Below are 19,194 nucleotides of genomic sequence, written 5' to 3' on the forward strand. Positions count from 1 at the left end.
CTCCCAGAAAAAATGTAAGTTGGTATCAGGCCATGTAAGAGCTCAAAAAGGATTTTGAAAATCAAGTAAGAGAGGTAGAGGAAAAAAATACAAGGTAAAATGAGAGTGATGTAAAAAATCATAAAAAAAAAAAAAAACAAGTCAATAGGTTGTTAAAGGAGACACAAAAAATATTGAAGAAAATAACATCTTAACAAACAGACTAGGCCAAATTTTAAAAGAAATACAAAAGTTAGTGAGAAGAATAATGCTTTAAAAAGCAGAACTGACCAAATGGAAAGAGAGTAACAAAAAGAGAGTTACCTGAAAAAAAATTCCTTAAAAAGTAGAATTGGCCAAATAGAAAAGGAAGTCCAAAAGATCAGTGAAGAAAATAATTCCTTAAAAATTAGAATTAACCAAAAGGAAGCTAATGACTTAATTAAAAAACAAAACAATCAAAGCCAAAAGAATGAAAAATTGAAGATATTGTGAAATATCTCATTGGAAAAACTACTGACCTGGAAAATAGACCTATGAGGGATAAAATTAAAGTTAAAATTAACAATAATTTTAATATTATTGGACTACCTGAAAGCCATGATCAAAAAAAGAGATTAAACATCATATTTCAAGAAATTATCAAGGAAAAATGTCCTAATATTATAGAACCAAAAGGTAAAATAGATATTGAAAGAATACACTGATTATCACCTGAAAGAAATAAAAAAACGAAAAGGAATGCTATAGCCAAATTCCAGATCTCCCAAGTCAAGAATATTGCAAGCATCCAGAAATAAACAATTCGCTATCATGAAGTCACAATCAGAATGATTCAAGATTTAGTAGCTTCTACATTAAAGAATCAGAAGGCTTAGAATATGTTATTGCAGAGGACAAAGGAGTTAGGCTTACAACCAAGAATCACATATCCATCAAAACTGAGTATAATTTTTCAGTGGGGGAGTAAATATTCAATGACATAGAGCACTTTCAAGCATTCCTGATGAAAAGACCAGAGCTGAATAGAAAGTTTGACTTTCAGATACAAGACTCAAGAGAAACAAACAAAAAAAAAAAAAAAAAAAAAAAAAAAAAAAAAAAGGGATGTCATAAATGTTAATAAGGTTAAATAAATAAGGTTAAATGATTTACATTCCTACATAGCAAGTTGATACCTACAAGAATTTTCTTATTAATAGGGCAGTTAGAAGGAATATATGTTTTGACAAACCCAAAGATCCCAACTTTTGGGATAAGAATTCATTATTTGACAAAAACTGCTGGGAAAACTGGAAATTAGTATGGCAGAAACTAGGCATGGACCCACATTTAACACCACATACTAAGATAAGATCAAAATGGGTCCAAGATTTAGGCATAAAGAACGAAATCATAAATAAATTAGAGGAACATAGGATAGTTTACCTCTCAGACTTGTGGAGGAGGAAGGAATTTGTGACCAAAGGAGAACTAGAGATCATTATTGATCACAAAATAGAAAATTTTGATTACATCAAATTAAGAAGCTTTTGTACAAACAAAACTAATGCAAACAAGATTATAAGAGAAGTAACAAATTTGGAAAACATTTTTACAGTTAAAGGTTCTGATAAAGGCCTCATCTCCAAAATATACAGAGAATTGACTCTAATTTATAAGAAATCAAGCCATTCTCCAATTGATAAATGGTCAAAGGATATGAACAAACAATTTTCAGATGATGAAATTGAAACTATTTCCATTCATATGAAAGAGTGTTCCAAATCACTATTGATCAGAGAAATGCAAATTAAGACAATTCTGAGATACCACTGCACACCTGTCAGATTGGCTAAGATGACAGGAACAAATAATGATGAATGTTGGAGGGGATATGGGAAAACTGGGACACTGATGGAGGAGTTGTGAAAGAATCCAACCATTCTGGAGAGCAATCTGGAATTATGCCCAAAAATTATCAAACTGTGCATACCTTTTGATCCAGCAGTGCTACTACTGGGCTTATATCCCAAGGAAATACTAAAGAAGGGAAAGGGACCTGTATGTGCCAAAATATTTGTGGCAGCCCTTTTCATAGTGGCTAGAAGCTGGAAGATGAATGGATGTCCTTCAATTGGAGAATGGTCGGGTAAATTATGGTATATGAAGGTTATGGAATATTATTGCTCTGTAAGAAATGACCAACAGGAGGAATACAGACAGGCTTGGAGAGACTTACATCAACTGATGCTGAGTGAAATGAGCAGAACTAGATCATTATACACTTCAACAACAATACTATATGAGGATATATTCTGATGGAAGTGGATATCTTCAACATAGAGAAGAGCTAATCCAATTCCAATTGATCAATGATAGACAGAATCAGCTACACCCAGAGAAGGAACACTGGGAAATGAGTGTAAACTGTTAGCATTTTTGTTTGTTTATTTTTCTCCCCAGGTTATTTTTACCTTCTGAATCCAATTCTTCCTTTGCAACAACAACAATAACAAAAATTTGGTTCTGCACATATATTTTATATTGTACCTAGGATATGCTATAACATATTTAATATGTATGGGAATGCCTGCCATCTAGGGGAGGGGGTGGAGGGAAGGAGGGGAAAAATTCGGAACAGAAGGGAGTACAAGGAATAATGTTGTAAAAAAAAAATACCTATACATATGTACTGTCAAAAATGTTAGAATTATAAAATTAATAAAAAAAGAAGTAATATATGTGTGTGTGTGTCTCTCTCTCTCTCTCTCTCTCTCTATATATATATATATATACATATATATATATGTACATATATATGTATGTATACACATACAGAGGACACAGAATATGAAGTGATGGTATCAAAAAATAAATTTAAAAATGTACTGGGGAAAAGAGAAAGAAAAAGAAAGAAATGACAAATTATCTTTCATAAAAGAGGCAAGAAATTGTTTTTACAGTAGAGGGGAAGAAGGGGGAGGTCAAGAGGATTGAGTGAACCTCACTCTCATCAGAATTGGTTCAAAGAGAGAATAACATACATATTCAATTGAGTACAGAACTTTATCTTACTCTATAGGAAAATAGGAAGGAAAGGGGACAATAGAAGGGGGGAGTGATAAAAGGGAGGGCAGATGAGGGAAGGGGTAATCAGAAGCAAAACACTTGAGGAGAGACAGGATGAAAGGAGAGACAGAAGAGAATAAATGTGGGGAAATAGAATTAGCATTAGTAATTATGAAAAAATTGAAGAAAGTTTCTCTGACAAAGGTCTCATTTCTCAAACATATAGAGAATTGAGTTAAATTTATTTTTTTAAATGAGCCATTCCCCAATTGATAAATGATGAAAAGATATGAAACTTTTAAATAATTTAATCAAAGTGAACTATAGCTGTATGAAAAAATGTTCTCATTTCCTTTTCCTTTGCTCTCATTTTCCTTTTCCAAAGTTCTTATTCCCTTTCCCATTTTTCTTCTAACTCTCTTTTAATAGTCTTTTTGAATTCTTCCAAGAGAGCCTTTTGAGTTGGAGAGCAACTCATATCACCCTTTGAGGCTTCTTTTGGAGCTATTTTGCCTTTGTGTCCTCAGGATTTGAGGTCTGTTCTTCTATCACCACAATAGTTATCTATGGTCAGAGCTCTTCTTTGCTGTTTTGCTTATTTTTGAAGGTTGAGGTTTATTCCCAAGGCAAAGGAGAAGTTGTCCTGAGATCAATTGGAGTTTTATTCTGCCCTGGATCACCAAGTGCCATTTGTTATGCTAGGATTCAGGGACTCACTATTTGCTTTCTGTAGTTATGTTGGAGGTCTCACCGTTAGTCTGTTGATTTTGAACCAGGACAGAACAACAAGTGCTGCTGTATTTTGACTAAAAGCCTTCTACTAGATTACCCACATGGGGCCTCTCAGCCATGGGCCACCCTGCACTGTATCTCTACTGGGCTGTGTCCCCTCCCCACTCTGCCCAATTGAGCCAGACCTTTCCTGAAGTCTTTCCAAGATATCTTCTGGTAGAAATTTGTTACACTCCAAATATTTGTGGGTTCTCTCACTCCAAAATACATCCAGAGGCTTAACCTCGTACTGATTCTAAGGGAAGTCAGGAAGAGTTCAGGGCAAGTCCTGTCTACCCTCTGCCATCTTGGCTCCACCCCCCTCTAACTCATTATTGACTGGAGAAATGCAAATTAAAACAATTCTGAGGTAAGTACTTCATATCCATTAGATCGTATATAATAGGACAAAAAATGAAAATGACAAATGTTGGAGGGAATGTGGGGGAAATGAGCTATTAATGCATTGTTGGTAGAGTTGTGAACCAAATTAGTCACTCTCTAGAGCAATTTGGTCTTTCTAAATCCAGGGCTGGTTTCCTATCCACTGTGTCATCCAGCTGCCCCACATAGAGCAATTGGAGAACTATGCCCAAAAGGCTATAAAGCTATGAATAGATTATATAAACCCTAGTAATACCACTATTAGGCCTATATCCCAAAAGAGATAAAAAAGGAAAAGGACCTATATGTACAAAAATATTTAGATTAGCTCTTTTCTGGTAGCAAAGAATTATAAATTAAAGGGATGCCCATAAATTGGGGGATAGCTGAGTAAATTGTGCTATGTGATTTGATGGAAAATTATTATGCTACAAGAGATGATTAACAGAATGCTCTCAGAAAAACCTGGATACCCTTACATGAGCTGTTGAAAAATGAAATATTCTATGTACAAAGTGACAAGAAGATTGCAAGATGATCAGCTGTGAGAGTCTTAGCTATTCTCAGCAATACAATGAAGCAAGATAACTCTGAAGGACTTATGACAACCCCAGAGAAAGAACTTATTGGGTCTGAATGCAGATTGTAGCATAGTTTTATACTTTATTTTTCCTGAGGTGGTTGTTTTTTTTTTTTTGGTCTGTTTTCTTTCACAACATGACTAATATGCATGCCTACACCTATGTCCAATTGCTTGCTTTCTCAATGGGGAGGGAGGCAAGGGAAGAAGACAGAGAATTTGGGGCTCAAAGTTTTAAAAATGAATTTAAAATATTTGCTTGTAACTGGGGAAAAAGTAAAATACTAAATAAATTCCAAAATAAGTTAATTATCTTGAGACTAAAAAATTTTTAAATTATTTTAAAACAAGGACTAATATCTTTCCTAAAGGATTATTCAAACACTGACTTTCCCTGTCTACCACCCTCCCTCCAAGGACTAGCACTTTCATTCCCTCCTCAAATTGGTTCATTTTTGCTAATCTCTGTGTGTGGAAAAAATACCTTTTTCCTTCCCCCAGAACAGAATGTCTTTGAAGTCAGGTTTCATTTGAAGGATAAATTAGAAAGGGAGGGGAGTCAAGACAGAAAAAAAATGTTGGAAGGCTATAGGGCAGTGTGATCCAGGAAGGTAGTAAATAATAATAATATTTAGCATTTACATAATGCTTTAACGTTTACAAAGTACTTTATTACCTCATTAGATTCTCACAATAACTCGGGAAGACAGGTGCTATTATCATCCTCATTTTATAGATGGGAAAACTGAGGCAAACAAGTTGTGTGACTCGCCCTGATTCACACAGCAGTAAGAATCGTAGGCTGGATTACAATGCAACTCTTCTTGGTCTCAAGCCTGGCTCGCTGTCCACTTTGTATCTGCCATATGCTCCCTTGGCTCACTACTCACTATGCTACCTTGTACCTATAATGTGCTAAGCCTTCCAGGAATATATATTCAATTGAGGGAGACAAGATTTACATACATAATAACATATGAAATAAACACAAAGCAATTTTTAGAAGACACTAGAGCTCGAAGAGTCAGGAAAGGTTTCCTGCCAAAGGTGGTGCTTGGCAAAGGTGGGCTAGAGCCTGTGTGAGCATTTACACAGCAACAGCAAATACTTGATTAAGACTTAAGGATTAATTATTAATCAATTAATAATTAGGAATAGATTGCTATTTTGTCTAGACTTAAGAAAGCTTTGGAGAAATAGTTAATAAAACCTATTTGCAAAGCAATTGGGGATAAGTGCAATTAGTTATATTAAGTGTCTGAGACAGGATGCTAACTCAGGTTCTCCTAACTTCAAGTCCATTACTCTATCCACTGAACCATCTAGATGCTCCATGAATATTAAACTTAAAAGTATGTCCTGTGTACATTCTTCACACCACCACCACCATCCCAATAGCTGGTTGTTAAATACTTTACCAGTGCATCCCTTTGCTCAAAATCAATCTTAAAAGAGACTAGTGATTTGGGGGAGGTAGAAGCAAGGAGGGAATGCATCCTAGGAATAGAGGATAGCCTGGGTAAAGACACAGAGTTAGTAAATAGAGTATATTGTGTGAGAAACAATAAGAAAGCCTGTTTAGCTGGACAAGAAGACAGGTAACAGGTTATTGCAATAGTACAGGTGAGTGCCTGAATTAAGATGGCAGCTATGTGACTAAAAGGCTGGCAAAGGATACAAAAATTCCAGAGGAATTAGATCCAATTCAACTTGTCAACGGAACAGAGATGAGAGGCTAGAAAGCTGGACAAGCCTAAGATATGTTTAAGGTTATGAACATGGGAAATGCGAAATAGAAGGTGTTTCTGACAAGAAGCAGTAAGGAATTCAGAAAGGGAAAATAGGATCTGAAGAAAGAAATGATAGATGAGGAAATTGACACCCATCAGAGAAGTTAAATTACTTTCCCAAGAATTTTTAGATACCAACTGACATTTATTAAATACTTTTAAGATTTTCAAAGCATTTTATATACATTATCTCACTTGAATATCATAAAATCCACCTCAAATAAGTGTTAGAGATATTATTGTCCCACTTTTACAGACGAGTAAACTAAAGCTGAAAAGAGAGGAAGTGAATTGCTTAGGATCCAAAAACAAGGGTACATGCGAGAAAGGATTTGAATATAGGTCTTCCAGATATTGGTTCTTCATTGCTCTAAAGCTGAGGGTCCTTTCCTGCCAGGTTGATTCTTTAGTGAAGGCAAATTAGTTCATCTTTGGCTTCCATTTTTACTTAGCCTTAAGCACTGAATGGGTGTTGCCTTAGAGAAAGTGAGATCTAAGAAAGCCCTCAGCTTTAAAAAAAACAAGGTCTCTCATTGCATCTGGGGTCATCACTAGTCATCCTGATCTTTATCTTGCCATTGGACTCCCATGATTCTGGAGAAGAAAGTGAGACCGATGACTTTGCAGTCTTGGTGGTTTTAGATTCACTTGTAATGTATCACCTTCTTAATGTCAATGGTCTTTTTTTTAAGAACGAAGGACTAGGGGCAGCTGGGTAGTTCAGTGAATAGAGCACTAGCTCTGAAGCCAGGAGGATCTGAGTTCAAATGTGACTTCTGACACTTAACACTTCCTAGCTGTGTGAACTGGAACAAGTCACTTAACCTCAATTGCCTCAGGGGAAAAAAATAAGAAAGGATTAACTACTACTATGTGGCACTGGATTCTCCTTTGACTATATTCATTCACCATGCAGTAGTTTGCCATGTGCTTTCACCACAATAAGCATTTTTCATTCAGTTTCCTTGCCAATTTAGAAGCTGGTCTCCTCAGCAAGTCCATCATCACCATTGAGCCCAACTGAAGATAGGTCCCATTCCTGTTTGAACTGAAGTCATCTGGAAGGACAGAAGTCATTGCCTACAGATATAGACAATTCCTCCCAAGAGATAAAGGTGATTAAAAAAAAAGAAGAAGAAAGGACTAATAACATGCTTTTTTCCACTATGCTAAGCTAGTTGATAGCAACACCAAGTTGTATACCCAGGCTCTTCTGATCCTCCAGCCAGTGTTTTTTCCCTTGGATAAGTATGGATATAGTAATCATGAGGCACCATTAAGTAGCTATATCAAAATGTTTTATATGAAACTAAAGATTCAGATCTGGAGCTAGGAGAATTCAAAACTAGAAATACAAAGTAGGAGTTTTCTGCATAGAAATGATAGCTGTAATTATGGGAAGAAGGGATGGTCAATGACAAGAAAGTAGACGGAGAAAAGGACCAATTACAGAACGTTAGGCACCAAAGGGTCAGGAAAAAAATGAAGAAAAAGCAAAGGAGAAAGGGAAAGATTGATTACAAACATAGAAGATGAACCAAGAAATCATCATTATCTGAATCATCAATCAATAAGAATTTAAAGTGATAGCTTATAGTGTATCAGGGAGACAAGGACAAAAGTGAAACACCAGCTGTCTTCAAAGAGAATATAAGCAAAGAGCTTATATTCTAATGCAAGACCCCAACATTACATATACAGATATATGCATTCTAGATAAAAAATGGAGGGAGGAAGCAACTGAAGAAATCAGAAAGACCTTACTTATATAGAAAGTATCAAAAGTTATAAATCCTGAAGGAAACCAGGAAATTTCAAGAGGCAGAGATGAAAAGAGTGCATTCTGGCCATAAGAAATAGCTGATGACAAAAGTACAGAAATAGGACTTGGAGTAGAAGGGATAAGGAATAATTGGTTGGATTGGAGTTCTTGAGGGGAATAATGCATGACAAAGTTATAAAAGTGGGTTAGGACTTGGTTTCCATCAGTTTTAAACACTAAAAATTAAGCAATATGTTTGATCAGAGAAGCAACAAGGAACCCCAGGAATTTCCTGAGTGAGGAAGTGTATGCTGAGAGAAGGAGGAGCTGTAGGGAGGTCAGGAACTACAAGGCTGTTGGGCCTGGAAATTAGGAGTTCTTGGTAATCTTTCACAAGATTACAAAATTAAGGGTTGGGAGGAATCTCTGTAGCTATCCGGTCCAACCTGTACTAGGAAAGGAAGCCCTATGTTCCACAGGTGTCCATCCTCTGCTTGGAGACATCCATTAAGGAGGAGGTCAAAATTAACTTTCATTTCCAGGGATCATTAGATAATTGGAGATAAACAGCAATTTATAGAGCACTGCCAAAGGAGTAGATGGTGAGGAAGTAATGGAAGTCAATAGACAACTTCAAGAAATTTGTAATTGACAGAAGTAAATAAACATATATATTATAAATATATGCTAGGGAGCACCTAGGTGGCGCAGTGGATAGAGCACCAGCCCTGAATTCAGGAGGACCCGAGTTCAAATGTGATCTCAGACACTTAACACTTCCTAGCTGTGTGACCCTGGGCAAGTCACTTAATCCCAGCCTCAGGGAAAAAAATAAATAAATATATGCTATAATTGTATGAGAACAGGGGTGAAAACGAAGATTTCGTAAAGATTAAAGAGATTTGAGCATATTTAGTAGGACAAAAGTATTCAGACCAAGGATGTCCCAGCACAGACCAAAGATTGTCATGAGAATTTGGGAGTGTTCTGGACAACACATTTGAAGGGGAACACATGCAAAGAAAATTGACCAGCATGATGAAAGGTGTAGCAACTCTATCACATAAAAAACAATTTAAGAAAACAGAGATGTGTAACCTTGAGAGAAAGAAAGAAAAAGCCTTAGGGAGGACATGAAAGTTGTCTTCAGATATTCAAAGAGCTAGTTTCTAGAATATTATATTGATTCAGTATTGCACCTCGGGTTAGAAGTTGGGGAGGAAGAAGAATTACAATCTAGGTAGGAAAAGGATAAAACGATTAGATCTGTGATTTCCTTGCTGTGGGAAACTCCCAGGTGAGGAATTCTCTCTACCAATGTGTGTCTGTACCTTCTCTGCAATTTACAGTCCTGGTGAGTGGCCTGGGAGCACTGGGAGTTTTAGTGATCTGCCCAGGATCACACAACCAGGATGTATTAGATGCAAGTCCTGCACTCAAGGCTGATGCTCATCATAGCTTGAATAATAATAATAAGTTACCATTCACTCTTACAGAGCACTTTGTACGTGTTATTTTATCTACTCTATGAGCTAGATATTGCTATTTCCTTCATCTTATAGATGAAGAAAGAGAAATTGAGAAAGAAGAAGGGACTTGCCCTAAATCCCACATGGAATACCTGAGATATAAGTATTCAAAAATATCTTCCCAAATCCAACACTCCATCCACTTTGCCAAATAGCTGCCTCATAGAGTCAGAACCAAAAGGAACCATATGGGTCATTGCATTCAACCCTCTCATTTTATAAACAAGAGAAGTAAGACCAAGAAAGATCAAGACTTATCCTCTGTTTCTTTTTCACCCCTTTTCACAACATAATCCCAACCTCTGTTGTTTAATCATTTCACTTACAGCAAACTCTTTATGACCAGAGATACTGGAGCATTTTGCCATTTCCTTCTCTAGCTCATTTTACCGATGAGGAAACTGAGGTAACCTGGGCTTAAGGACATTGTGGTCATCATTCAGTTAGGTCTGACTTTCCAGTTTTAGCATGCTCTTTGCATACTCTATTGTCCAGCCTTTTTACTTTTCCTCATACCCAAGATTCCATAACCCATCTCCGTACTTGTGCGTTAGCTGTTCCCCATACTTTGAATTATATTTCACATTCCACATCAATTCCACCTTCACTTCACTCCTCTCGAAATCCCTAAATTCTTTCAATTTCTATCATCTTCTACATGAGATCCCCCTTCCCCAGAGAACTATACCATCCCCCAACAAATCACCTTGAATTGGCATGTGTGTGTATATGTATGTATGTATTATGTTGTATACTTATGTAATCTCCCCCTAATCACCAAATACTCTATAAGTTGTTCAGAGGGCAGGGTTTGTTTCAATTTTTTTGTTTTTGTGTGTCCCAAAGTGTCAGAGGTGCTTAAGAAATATTTCTTGCAAAATAGATATTGGGAAATTATAAAGAACGAGTCGAGTTCCGAAGAAAAGATAAGAGAAGATCTCTTTCCTTGTTCCTTTGCATAAATGGGGGTTCAAGGCTATAAAATGTTTTGTATATTGCAAACACAAATGTGTATAATATATACATATATACACAGATATGTACATGTATGTATGCATGTATGTATACATTCACAGTATATATGTATACACACAGATATATGTTTTATACATACATGTATAAATATAAAATCATAAGTAATTTGGTTGATTGGTGCATTGATTCAATTACCCAAGGTCACATTGGTAATACAATGGCCAGCTGTGTTTTCTCTTAATCTAATGCCTTTTCAGCTTCCCTATGCTGTCCCTCCCATCACCCCCAATTATAGCAAGAGAGATTTTTTTCAATATAAGAAAGAAGTATGAAACGCTAAAAATTATTGAGCAGAACCCGGAAGCCAATACACATTGTGATTATAATAATATAGATAGTAAGAATAACCACAAAACAATCGAAAATGGATGCTCGGAAATTATAAAGAACAAACTTGGCCCCAAAGGAGAGATTAAGAAGATATTTCCATACTTCTTTGCAGGGGGGGAGGAGGGGTGAGAGGCTGTGGAATTTTCCATACAGTATCAATTTTTTTCAATATGTCAGTTGGTTTTGTGGGATTTTTTGTTATCCCTCTTTTTCTTTAATTTTTTTTTTTTTATTGAAAGACTGGGTCTCTGGGAAGAGAGAGGGTAAAGGTTATGGGGCAAAAATCTGGGTAACAAAAAATCAAAGACATTAATAAAAATCTATTTCAAAAAAGTTATTTAAAATGGCCTAGGTTCTTGAAATATTTCATCATAGGATGTAGCCAAGTAGAGGCTGGCTGGATGACCTGCCATAGTACATATTGAAGAGAGGATATATCAGAGACTGAGTTGGGCTAGATAGCCTCTTGGGTCCCTTCTACCAAGTAAAACTCAAAAGATTTCACAATCAGCTTCCCAGACTAAAATTCATTCCCATTACATGAGGCAGACGGTTAATTCCCAGGGCCACATCCTTAGTAATTATATTCTTTAGAAATGGAGAGTGAGGTGCTTTTCCTGAAATCTGGAATGACTTTGCCTAAGTATAAGCTCCCAGGTCTGTTCTGTTAACTGTGCTGAGACTGAGCTCGCCTGGGTAATTAAATGACCACAACCTCGGCTGACCTACTTCCTCAAACACCATTGCTACAGTTGTGTAATAGCTCCAGGCTTCCGAAACTCTTTTTTGGAAAATGCACAGTCACAGATACACACTTTAGCTCCCAGTCATATGGCTCTTGCACACTTAATTGACACAAGGCAATCATTAGTATCTTTGGGAAAGTCCTAAATCAGCTAGCTTTTCCAAGAATACTCATGGAAATTGGCAACAAGGGAATGGTAGTATTTGGCCAAAATAAATGGAGGAAGTGAAGAAAAATTAAATGAAAACCCATCAATAAAGATGAAATTGTTAGATCATTTAAAAATGGACCCTTAATTTATCTTTTTTTTATATGTGAATAATATCTCCAAGCAATTAAAAATGAGAATCATATAGAAGTCCGTGGAGAAGGACTTGATGGGCAGGAGTACAATATATAACCAGGGAATATAACCAATGGGGCAATTTGTTTTATTTGACCACCTATCTTTGTTAAGAATTTTCTTTTTCTTTGGAAAGGAAGGCAGAGGGCAGGTGGATGGGAGAAAATATATTGTTGTTATTTTTAAAAATAAAATTTTAAATGTGCTCAAAAAAACATGCATATATACATTCCTAAAGAAGAACTTCAAAGAACTAGAGGGAAGGATCATATCAAGAAAGTGTATGTACAAAAAGGGTCAGATTAACACATGACTATAGAATAAGAGGGAATAAACAAACAGCTCCACACTTAGCAAAGTGCCACAAATAATATCTTTGAAATGGCAGAAGAAACCTAAGTGAACTTCTAGCACATTGGATGGACCTTCTCGAGAAGTTATGGAAGAACATGGATGCTCTCATCAAAGGATTCTCATCAGGAGAGTCAGACAGGATAGCCGGTCAAGGATAAGTTGCAATCTGCATCACTGACGGGAATGTCCATATCGATGAGTTCATCGATCCATTGGAGCATTTTAAATTAATAATAACTCACATTTTTTCAGTTATTCATAGGATCATAGACTTAAAAAAGAATCCTAGAGGTCCTCCGATGTAAGAAACAGGATGGTATAGCAAGAAGCACTTTGGAATAATGAATACGACACTGGACCTGGAATCAGGAAAATCTGAGATCACATTCTACCTCAAACACTAGCCCTATGGTCCTCCTAACTCTTAATGGTCCAAGTCCCTTAAGCTTTCCAGGGCTCAGTTTTCTCATGAGTAAAATGAAGTTAATGGCCTTTCAAGGTTCTTTCCAGCTCTGAAACTATGGTTCTACATTCTTACATTTCAGATGAAGAAACTGAGGCACAGAGAGATTAATTAGTCCAGACTTTAAACAGCTAAAACCCAACTCTTGCCAAGTCCAACACTATATTTACTATAGCAAGCTGCCTCATAATACGGAGTTGAGGACGGCAAAATACTTTCTTCCCAGTAACCCTTTAGAGGAGGCAATTAGAGTACTGTTTGAAAGACAAGAAAACTTAAGAGGTAAAATGACGTGCCTGAAGTTACCTAGTTATTAAATGCTAAAGGCAGGTCTCAGATCCAGGAATCTGAGGGCTCTGGGTCCAAGTGTTTTGCACTATTCCCATGCTGCCTCTCATTTCTAACTTAGACACATGGATATAGAGCGTTTAAGGGTCCTTAATTAATCTAATCTAAGGATTCTTCACCTAAAGTCCCAAAGGATCAGAAGACAAATTTCAAGGAGATAGATTGAAGGGGGAATCATGTGTATATTTTCATTCATGTCTAACTGAAAACTAGCATTTGCTTTAGCTATTTCAAATCATTATTTTTCAGAGGGTTCATTTGACTGCTAGAGAAGATCATGACCCCCCAAAAATGTTAAAGACCCTTGATCTAGTCAAACTACCTCTCTTATTTTACATATAGGAAAATTAATGACAAAGGGTTAAAAGTGAATTAGGATCATATAATCTAGAACTGAAAGTGACCTGAGATATCATCCAATGCCTCATATTACAAATAAGCATAAAATTCTAAAATAGGGAGAGATCACCTCAACTGACACTGGTTTTGTTGTTGTCCAGTCTTTTCAGTCATGCTTAAGTCTCTGCGATCTCATTTGGAGTTTTCTTGGCAGACCTACCAGAGTAGTTTGCCAGCTCATTTTACATTTTACAGATAAGAAACTGAGGCAAACAGGGTTAAGTAATTGGCCCAGGCACACAGCTATTAATTGTCCTCTTGACTCCAAGGCCCTGCACTCTTTCCACTTCACCACCTAGCTGTTTCTCATTTTCTAGATGTAGAAATTTTGATTCCCCAAGGTTAGGACCCAGGTCTCCAGATGCCCAATCTAGTATCATCTGTGACCCAGCTCACAAATGAAAGGCTTCATCCATTTGATAAGTTATGCCGAGACACACAAACTTCAAAGTCTTGTACAAATTACATTTCATGAGTAATTAGATTTGATTCATCAGAAAAAAATGAACCAATTTTCCATTACCCTATAACTAAATTCCTCTAAAAGTGAGCCATTTGTTAAAGTGATAATGGAATGATGAAAATTGCGTGCCATTTGCGAGTTTTCATCTCATCCACAGGAAAACCTACCTCCAAACTGCCTTTCCACAGTGAGTTTTCTCAAGAGCAGAGTATCAAATGTTGTATAGAAGAGAAAACTCTGAGGAGGAGAGGAGTTTTGTTTTCACAAATCCTTCTAGGAACTTTTCTCTGTAACTGTTTTTGTTTTGTTTTGTTTTTAGGAGTACAAAAAAAAAATTAGCACCTTGTGACAAAGCCATACTTTTTCTAACCAAAGAAATTCTTTTCAAATCAAACACACTATTTTATTTTACAAATTTGCCTTGTATTTAGTATCTAACAATCACCAAAGATTGGGTGTGTTTTTTCAAAAAATTGACTATCCTTAGTATCAGAAATTGAGAGTTAGAAGATATCTAATCCTACCCCCTCCTCCTGCTCTTTCTTTTTCCAAAATAGTGAAATTGGGGAAAGGCTATTTTCAATTGCTTGCAAAAATCATGACCCATATACCCCAAGGATATCCAAGGCAGAGAGCCAGGTTCCACAGATGGCACCAAATTCATAGCAGCAGAAACTTAAAACAAAGGTAGTGCTTATTGACTGGGAGAAAAACTGAGCAAATTAGAGCATACCAATGCAATATAACGATATATTAAAAAGCCAAAAGTTAGGAACTCAAGGAAATTTTAAAAAAAGTCTTGCATTGATACAGTTAAGATTAAGCAGAATGACCTCAGTAGCATAAAATAATTTAGCTTGTGTTTTTTATTTCAGAGAAATATGAGACTTTTTTAGAAGTGGTAGAGAGGGAAGTAAGAAGAACCAAGAGAATCTAATACACACTGACCATGAGAATGTGAAGGAAAAATTCAGATAGATGCAATAACCAATCTGATCTTAGAGGGCTAAAGATGAACTATTGCACATCTTATGGTAGACAGACACACTATAGATATGGGATGAACATATACCATCAGGCAAGGTGAATGAATTGACTTATTTTGTTTAATTGTACTTAGTTAAAAGGAAAATTTGGGCAATATTTGGGGATTAATGGTAATTTTTTAAGTATCAAAAGAATTATCATAAATATGTCTACTTTAAAGCACCATTCTTCATGGTAAAATGAAGCATTAAGAAGGTCTTAAGCAAGTCTTTCTTTGTCGTTGTCCCTTCTCCACTTTACTCCTGCCCTGGAAATCAGTTATCATTATACTCCACTTGGAGTATTCAACTGTCTAGCCCTAGTATCCTATCTATTACTGCATGTAAAGTCAAATGAAAGGGTTTTACCTCTGATGAGGTACATAAAAACAGGCCACTATTATGCCTGTAATCAAATAAAAGTATATGTTATGTATAAAAACTATGCCTTTCTAAGAATGATGAATGGACCTGCAGCAAGATAGAGATGTGTGAGGGGTTTATAGTCCTCCAATTTAAACTTGACAGTGAAATTGTGCCATTTACAAGTCATCCAGGAACCATCCACATTTTGTAACTATATGGAAGTAGCCATTGATCATTCTGTACACTGAATTCTAATTAAGTTTTACTGCTATGAAGAAATATATTCACTTCTCTCCTTCTCCCCCCATTTTTTTTTGTTTTGCTATGTCCATTCATCTTTTTTCATTAATTTTGTAATTATTCAAGTTGAGAACAAATTTTTTGGTGAGGCAATTTGGAATTAAGTGACTTGCTCAGGGTCACACAGCTAATAAGAGTTTAGCTGTCTGAGGCCAGATTTGAACTCTGGATCTTCTAACTTCAAGGTGGATACTCTATCCATTGTATCATCTAGCCACCCCCATCAAGAGTGACTTTTAAGTGCCAACTGTGCTAAGTGCTGGAAATACAAAGAAAAACAAAATCAGTTTCTACTTTAAAAGAACTGATAGTCTAATGAGAGAGAAAACACATAAAGAACTATGTATGAACAAGATAGCAGACTGAAGATTAATCTCAGAGGTAAGACACTAGCTTTAGTAATTTATTTTATTCTATTGAGCCTATGATTTCATCAGTGAGGGAAATAACCACACCAATGAAGAACACAGTCACTTAGCAGATAAGTTTTCAACAGTTGCTGGAAGTTCAGAAAGGTTCTCTGATTTGCCTGGTGTCACACAGCTAGAAATTGTCAGAAGTCACATTTGAAGCCTGGTCCTCCTGACTCCAAGCACAGTACTCTTTATACTACATAGTTCTGCTTCTACTTTCTAGCGAGAAATATATGCATAGAGAAGCATTTTGATTTTTCTCTCATAAGCAAGCAATTAGAAAGTTATCTTCGGTTGACCACTATTTAGCTAAGAATAGCACAAAGTTTGTAACAAGCACTTGCTGGGAAACAACAAAAAAGAGTTTTAGGAAACTACTTTTCTTATAAATGAGGTTCAATATCTTTAACACAGTTGGTGGAACAAATATATATACATATATATATATATATATATATATATATATATATATATATATATATATATAGAGAGAGAGAGAGAGAGAGAGAGAGAGAGAGAGAGAGAGAGAGAGAGAGAGACAGAGAGACAGAGAGACAGAGAGACAGAGAGACAGAGAGGGAGGGAGGGAAGGAGGAAGAGAGATCGTAGAGACAGAGAGAGAAGGGGGAGAGAAAGCAGAGAGAGAAGAGAGACAGAGAAACAGATAGAGAGAGAAACAGGGAAACAGAGACAGAGAGAGAGAGACAGAGACAGAGAGGAAGGGAGGGAGAGAGACAAACAAAAACACACAGAGACAGACAGAAAAACGCAAAGAGAGATGGAGAGAGAGAGAGAGAGAGAGAGAGAGAGAGAGAGAGAGAAACAGAGACAGAGAGATAGACAAAGAGAAACAGAGAGAGAAATAGAGACAGAGAGGAAGAATGGAAAAGAAAGGGGAAAAGAGTGGAGAGGAAAAGGAGAGGAGAGATGCACATATACAGAATAAATAAAGTAGATGGAGCCTAAAAAAAGATGGAATACCACATATGTCCACTCTAGACCCAGAAGTGGAAGAGGTCTAAAGGCCATGTAATCCAAGCCTTGTGTTTAATAATTTGCCCAAAGACAGCTATTGTAAGTTCAAAGTCAGACTCAGCTGATTAGTCACTGTGTGACAATGGGCAAGTCACGGACCCTCTTTGAACCCCAGTTTCCTCAAGTGAAAAATGGGGATGATAACAGCACCAACCTTGAAGGGTTGTCGTGAGGATCAAATGAGACACATGTTCAGCACAGTGCCTGGCATGTAGTAGGTGTTATATAAATGCTTATTCCCTTCCCCTTCTCAAGGTCATCCAGGTAGCAAGTGACAAACTTAAGATTTGAACCCAGATCTCGGGACTCCATAATTCAGTACTCGGTAGCACCTCATGCTGCCTCGTGTTTTCTTGCCTGACCCAGTCAGTAGTCGGTATTTTCCTGGCTTCCAGTCTGATCCGCCTCTTCCCCATAAATCCATTTGCCCACTAGTTCAACTCTTATTGAGTCCATCGTTTGTAAATCATCCCACTCGCTCTCATCTCCAGCTGCATTCAGACCCTCACGTCCTTTTTTCAAAAGTAATGTAAGAATATCTTTTTCCCTGCCACAACTCTCCATGAAATGCCTCTACCATCGCCTGCCTTTGATCTTCTCCTCCAAATCCGGATCCTTTCAGTCCGATAAATATATATTTATAATGACTGAGTTGCACTCAGCTGTGTCCAGAGAAATCCCAGGCTCCCAGCTGCCTAACCTACTCCATCAAGTTTCACACACACACTTTCAGGACCAGGGACATCTCCTTCCAAGGTTCACTCTCTCTTCTTTTTGGTGAAATCGTGAGCCAGAGCCCACCTCGTGCCTCCTGCAAGTGAGGAGAGCAGCTCCGGGCTGAGGCTTTTGCCAAGGAAGTGCAAGCTTGCGACTCCCTGTCAATTTCATTTAAATGGGAGGGAATGGGAGGAGGGAGCCGAAGCTGGAAACAGCAACTATAATCAGCACGATTTATGGAAATACCCAAGAAAAGCATCCTAATTCTTAGCCAGAGATGCCATAAAGATGCACGACTTCTGCACACTGCATCCCGTGGAGGGTGGGGGGAGACAGGAGGAAGGGGAAGGGGAAGAGAGTAGCAACCGAGGCACTGCTGAGAGGAACATCTCAAATTTCTCTGAGCTTCTCAAAGATACGTTTACCTGGAAGCCAGACAGAGATGTCCCCTTCTCGTAGCCAAACATACCGCTCTAGAAGCTAGCGAGCACCAGGAGCACCAGAAAGATGGTTATTTCTCCCATTGATTGAGTGGGGTCGGGGGGCTTGGGGGAGAAGGGGAAGAAAGGGGGCACGTCCTTACCTCAGCAGGCTGGAGAGTGGCAGAGCCCCGGAACCACTGCCTAGGATCCCTCCTTTCCTCCCAGATAGGAGTTTCTCCACCAGAGCCACATTTCCAGTTCGAGCCGCTTCCAATAGCTCCTGGTCCTTCCCCATAATCACTCGCACCCGCACCGGGAAGGGTGGCGAGGGGGAGTTCTTTCCCCACCTTATGCTCCTACTTCCCGCCCCTCCCTCCCCCCCGAAAAAAAATCCAGCGCCCCTCCCCACCCCACCCTAAAATAAGGAGAAAGCTTCAGTCAAGGAGAGATTCCTGCAGCCTGACGGGAGAGTCACCAGCACCTCTCTACCTTCTCCACCTCTCCCTCCTCCTCTTCCTCTTCTTCCTCTTCAGGGCGCAGCTTTTACTGAGGGGAATTCAACCATCTCTGAGGGGGGGGGGGGGGCGTGC

The 19,194-nt window shown here is 37.7% G+C and overlaps 1 protein-coding gene across 16 annotated transcripts in view; it reads right to left on the bottom strand.

Annotated features, from left to right (window-relative positions):
- Nucleotides 1-18,968, bottom strand: part of ANKS1B (ankyrin repeat and sterile alpha motif domain containing 1B) — a 1,348,742-nt gene extending 1,329,774 nt beyond the window's left edge. For all 16 annotated transcript variants that reach the window (XM_074267164.1, XM_074267169.1, XM_074267161.1 and 13 more), the window contains exon 1: nt 18,766-18,968. In XM_074267164.1, coding sequence (XP_074123265.1) covers nt 18,766-18,899 — 134 coding nt within the window. In that variant the 5' untranslated portion in view covers nt 18,900-18,968. The remainder of the gene's footprint in view (nt 1-18,765) is intronic.
- Nucleotides 18,969-19,194: the final 226 nt, after the last annotated feature.

The sequence above is a fragment of the Sminthopsis crassicaudata genome, chromosome 5 (assembly GCF_048593235.1).
Source record: "Sminthopsis crassicaudata isolate SCR6 chromosome 5, ASM4859323v1, whole genome shotgun sequence".
Classification (NCBI taxonomy): Eukaryota; Metazoa; Chordata; class Mammalia; order Dasyuromorphia; family Dasyuridae; genus Sminthopsis; species Sminthopsis crassicaudata.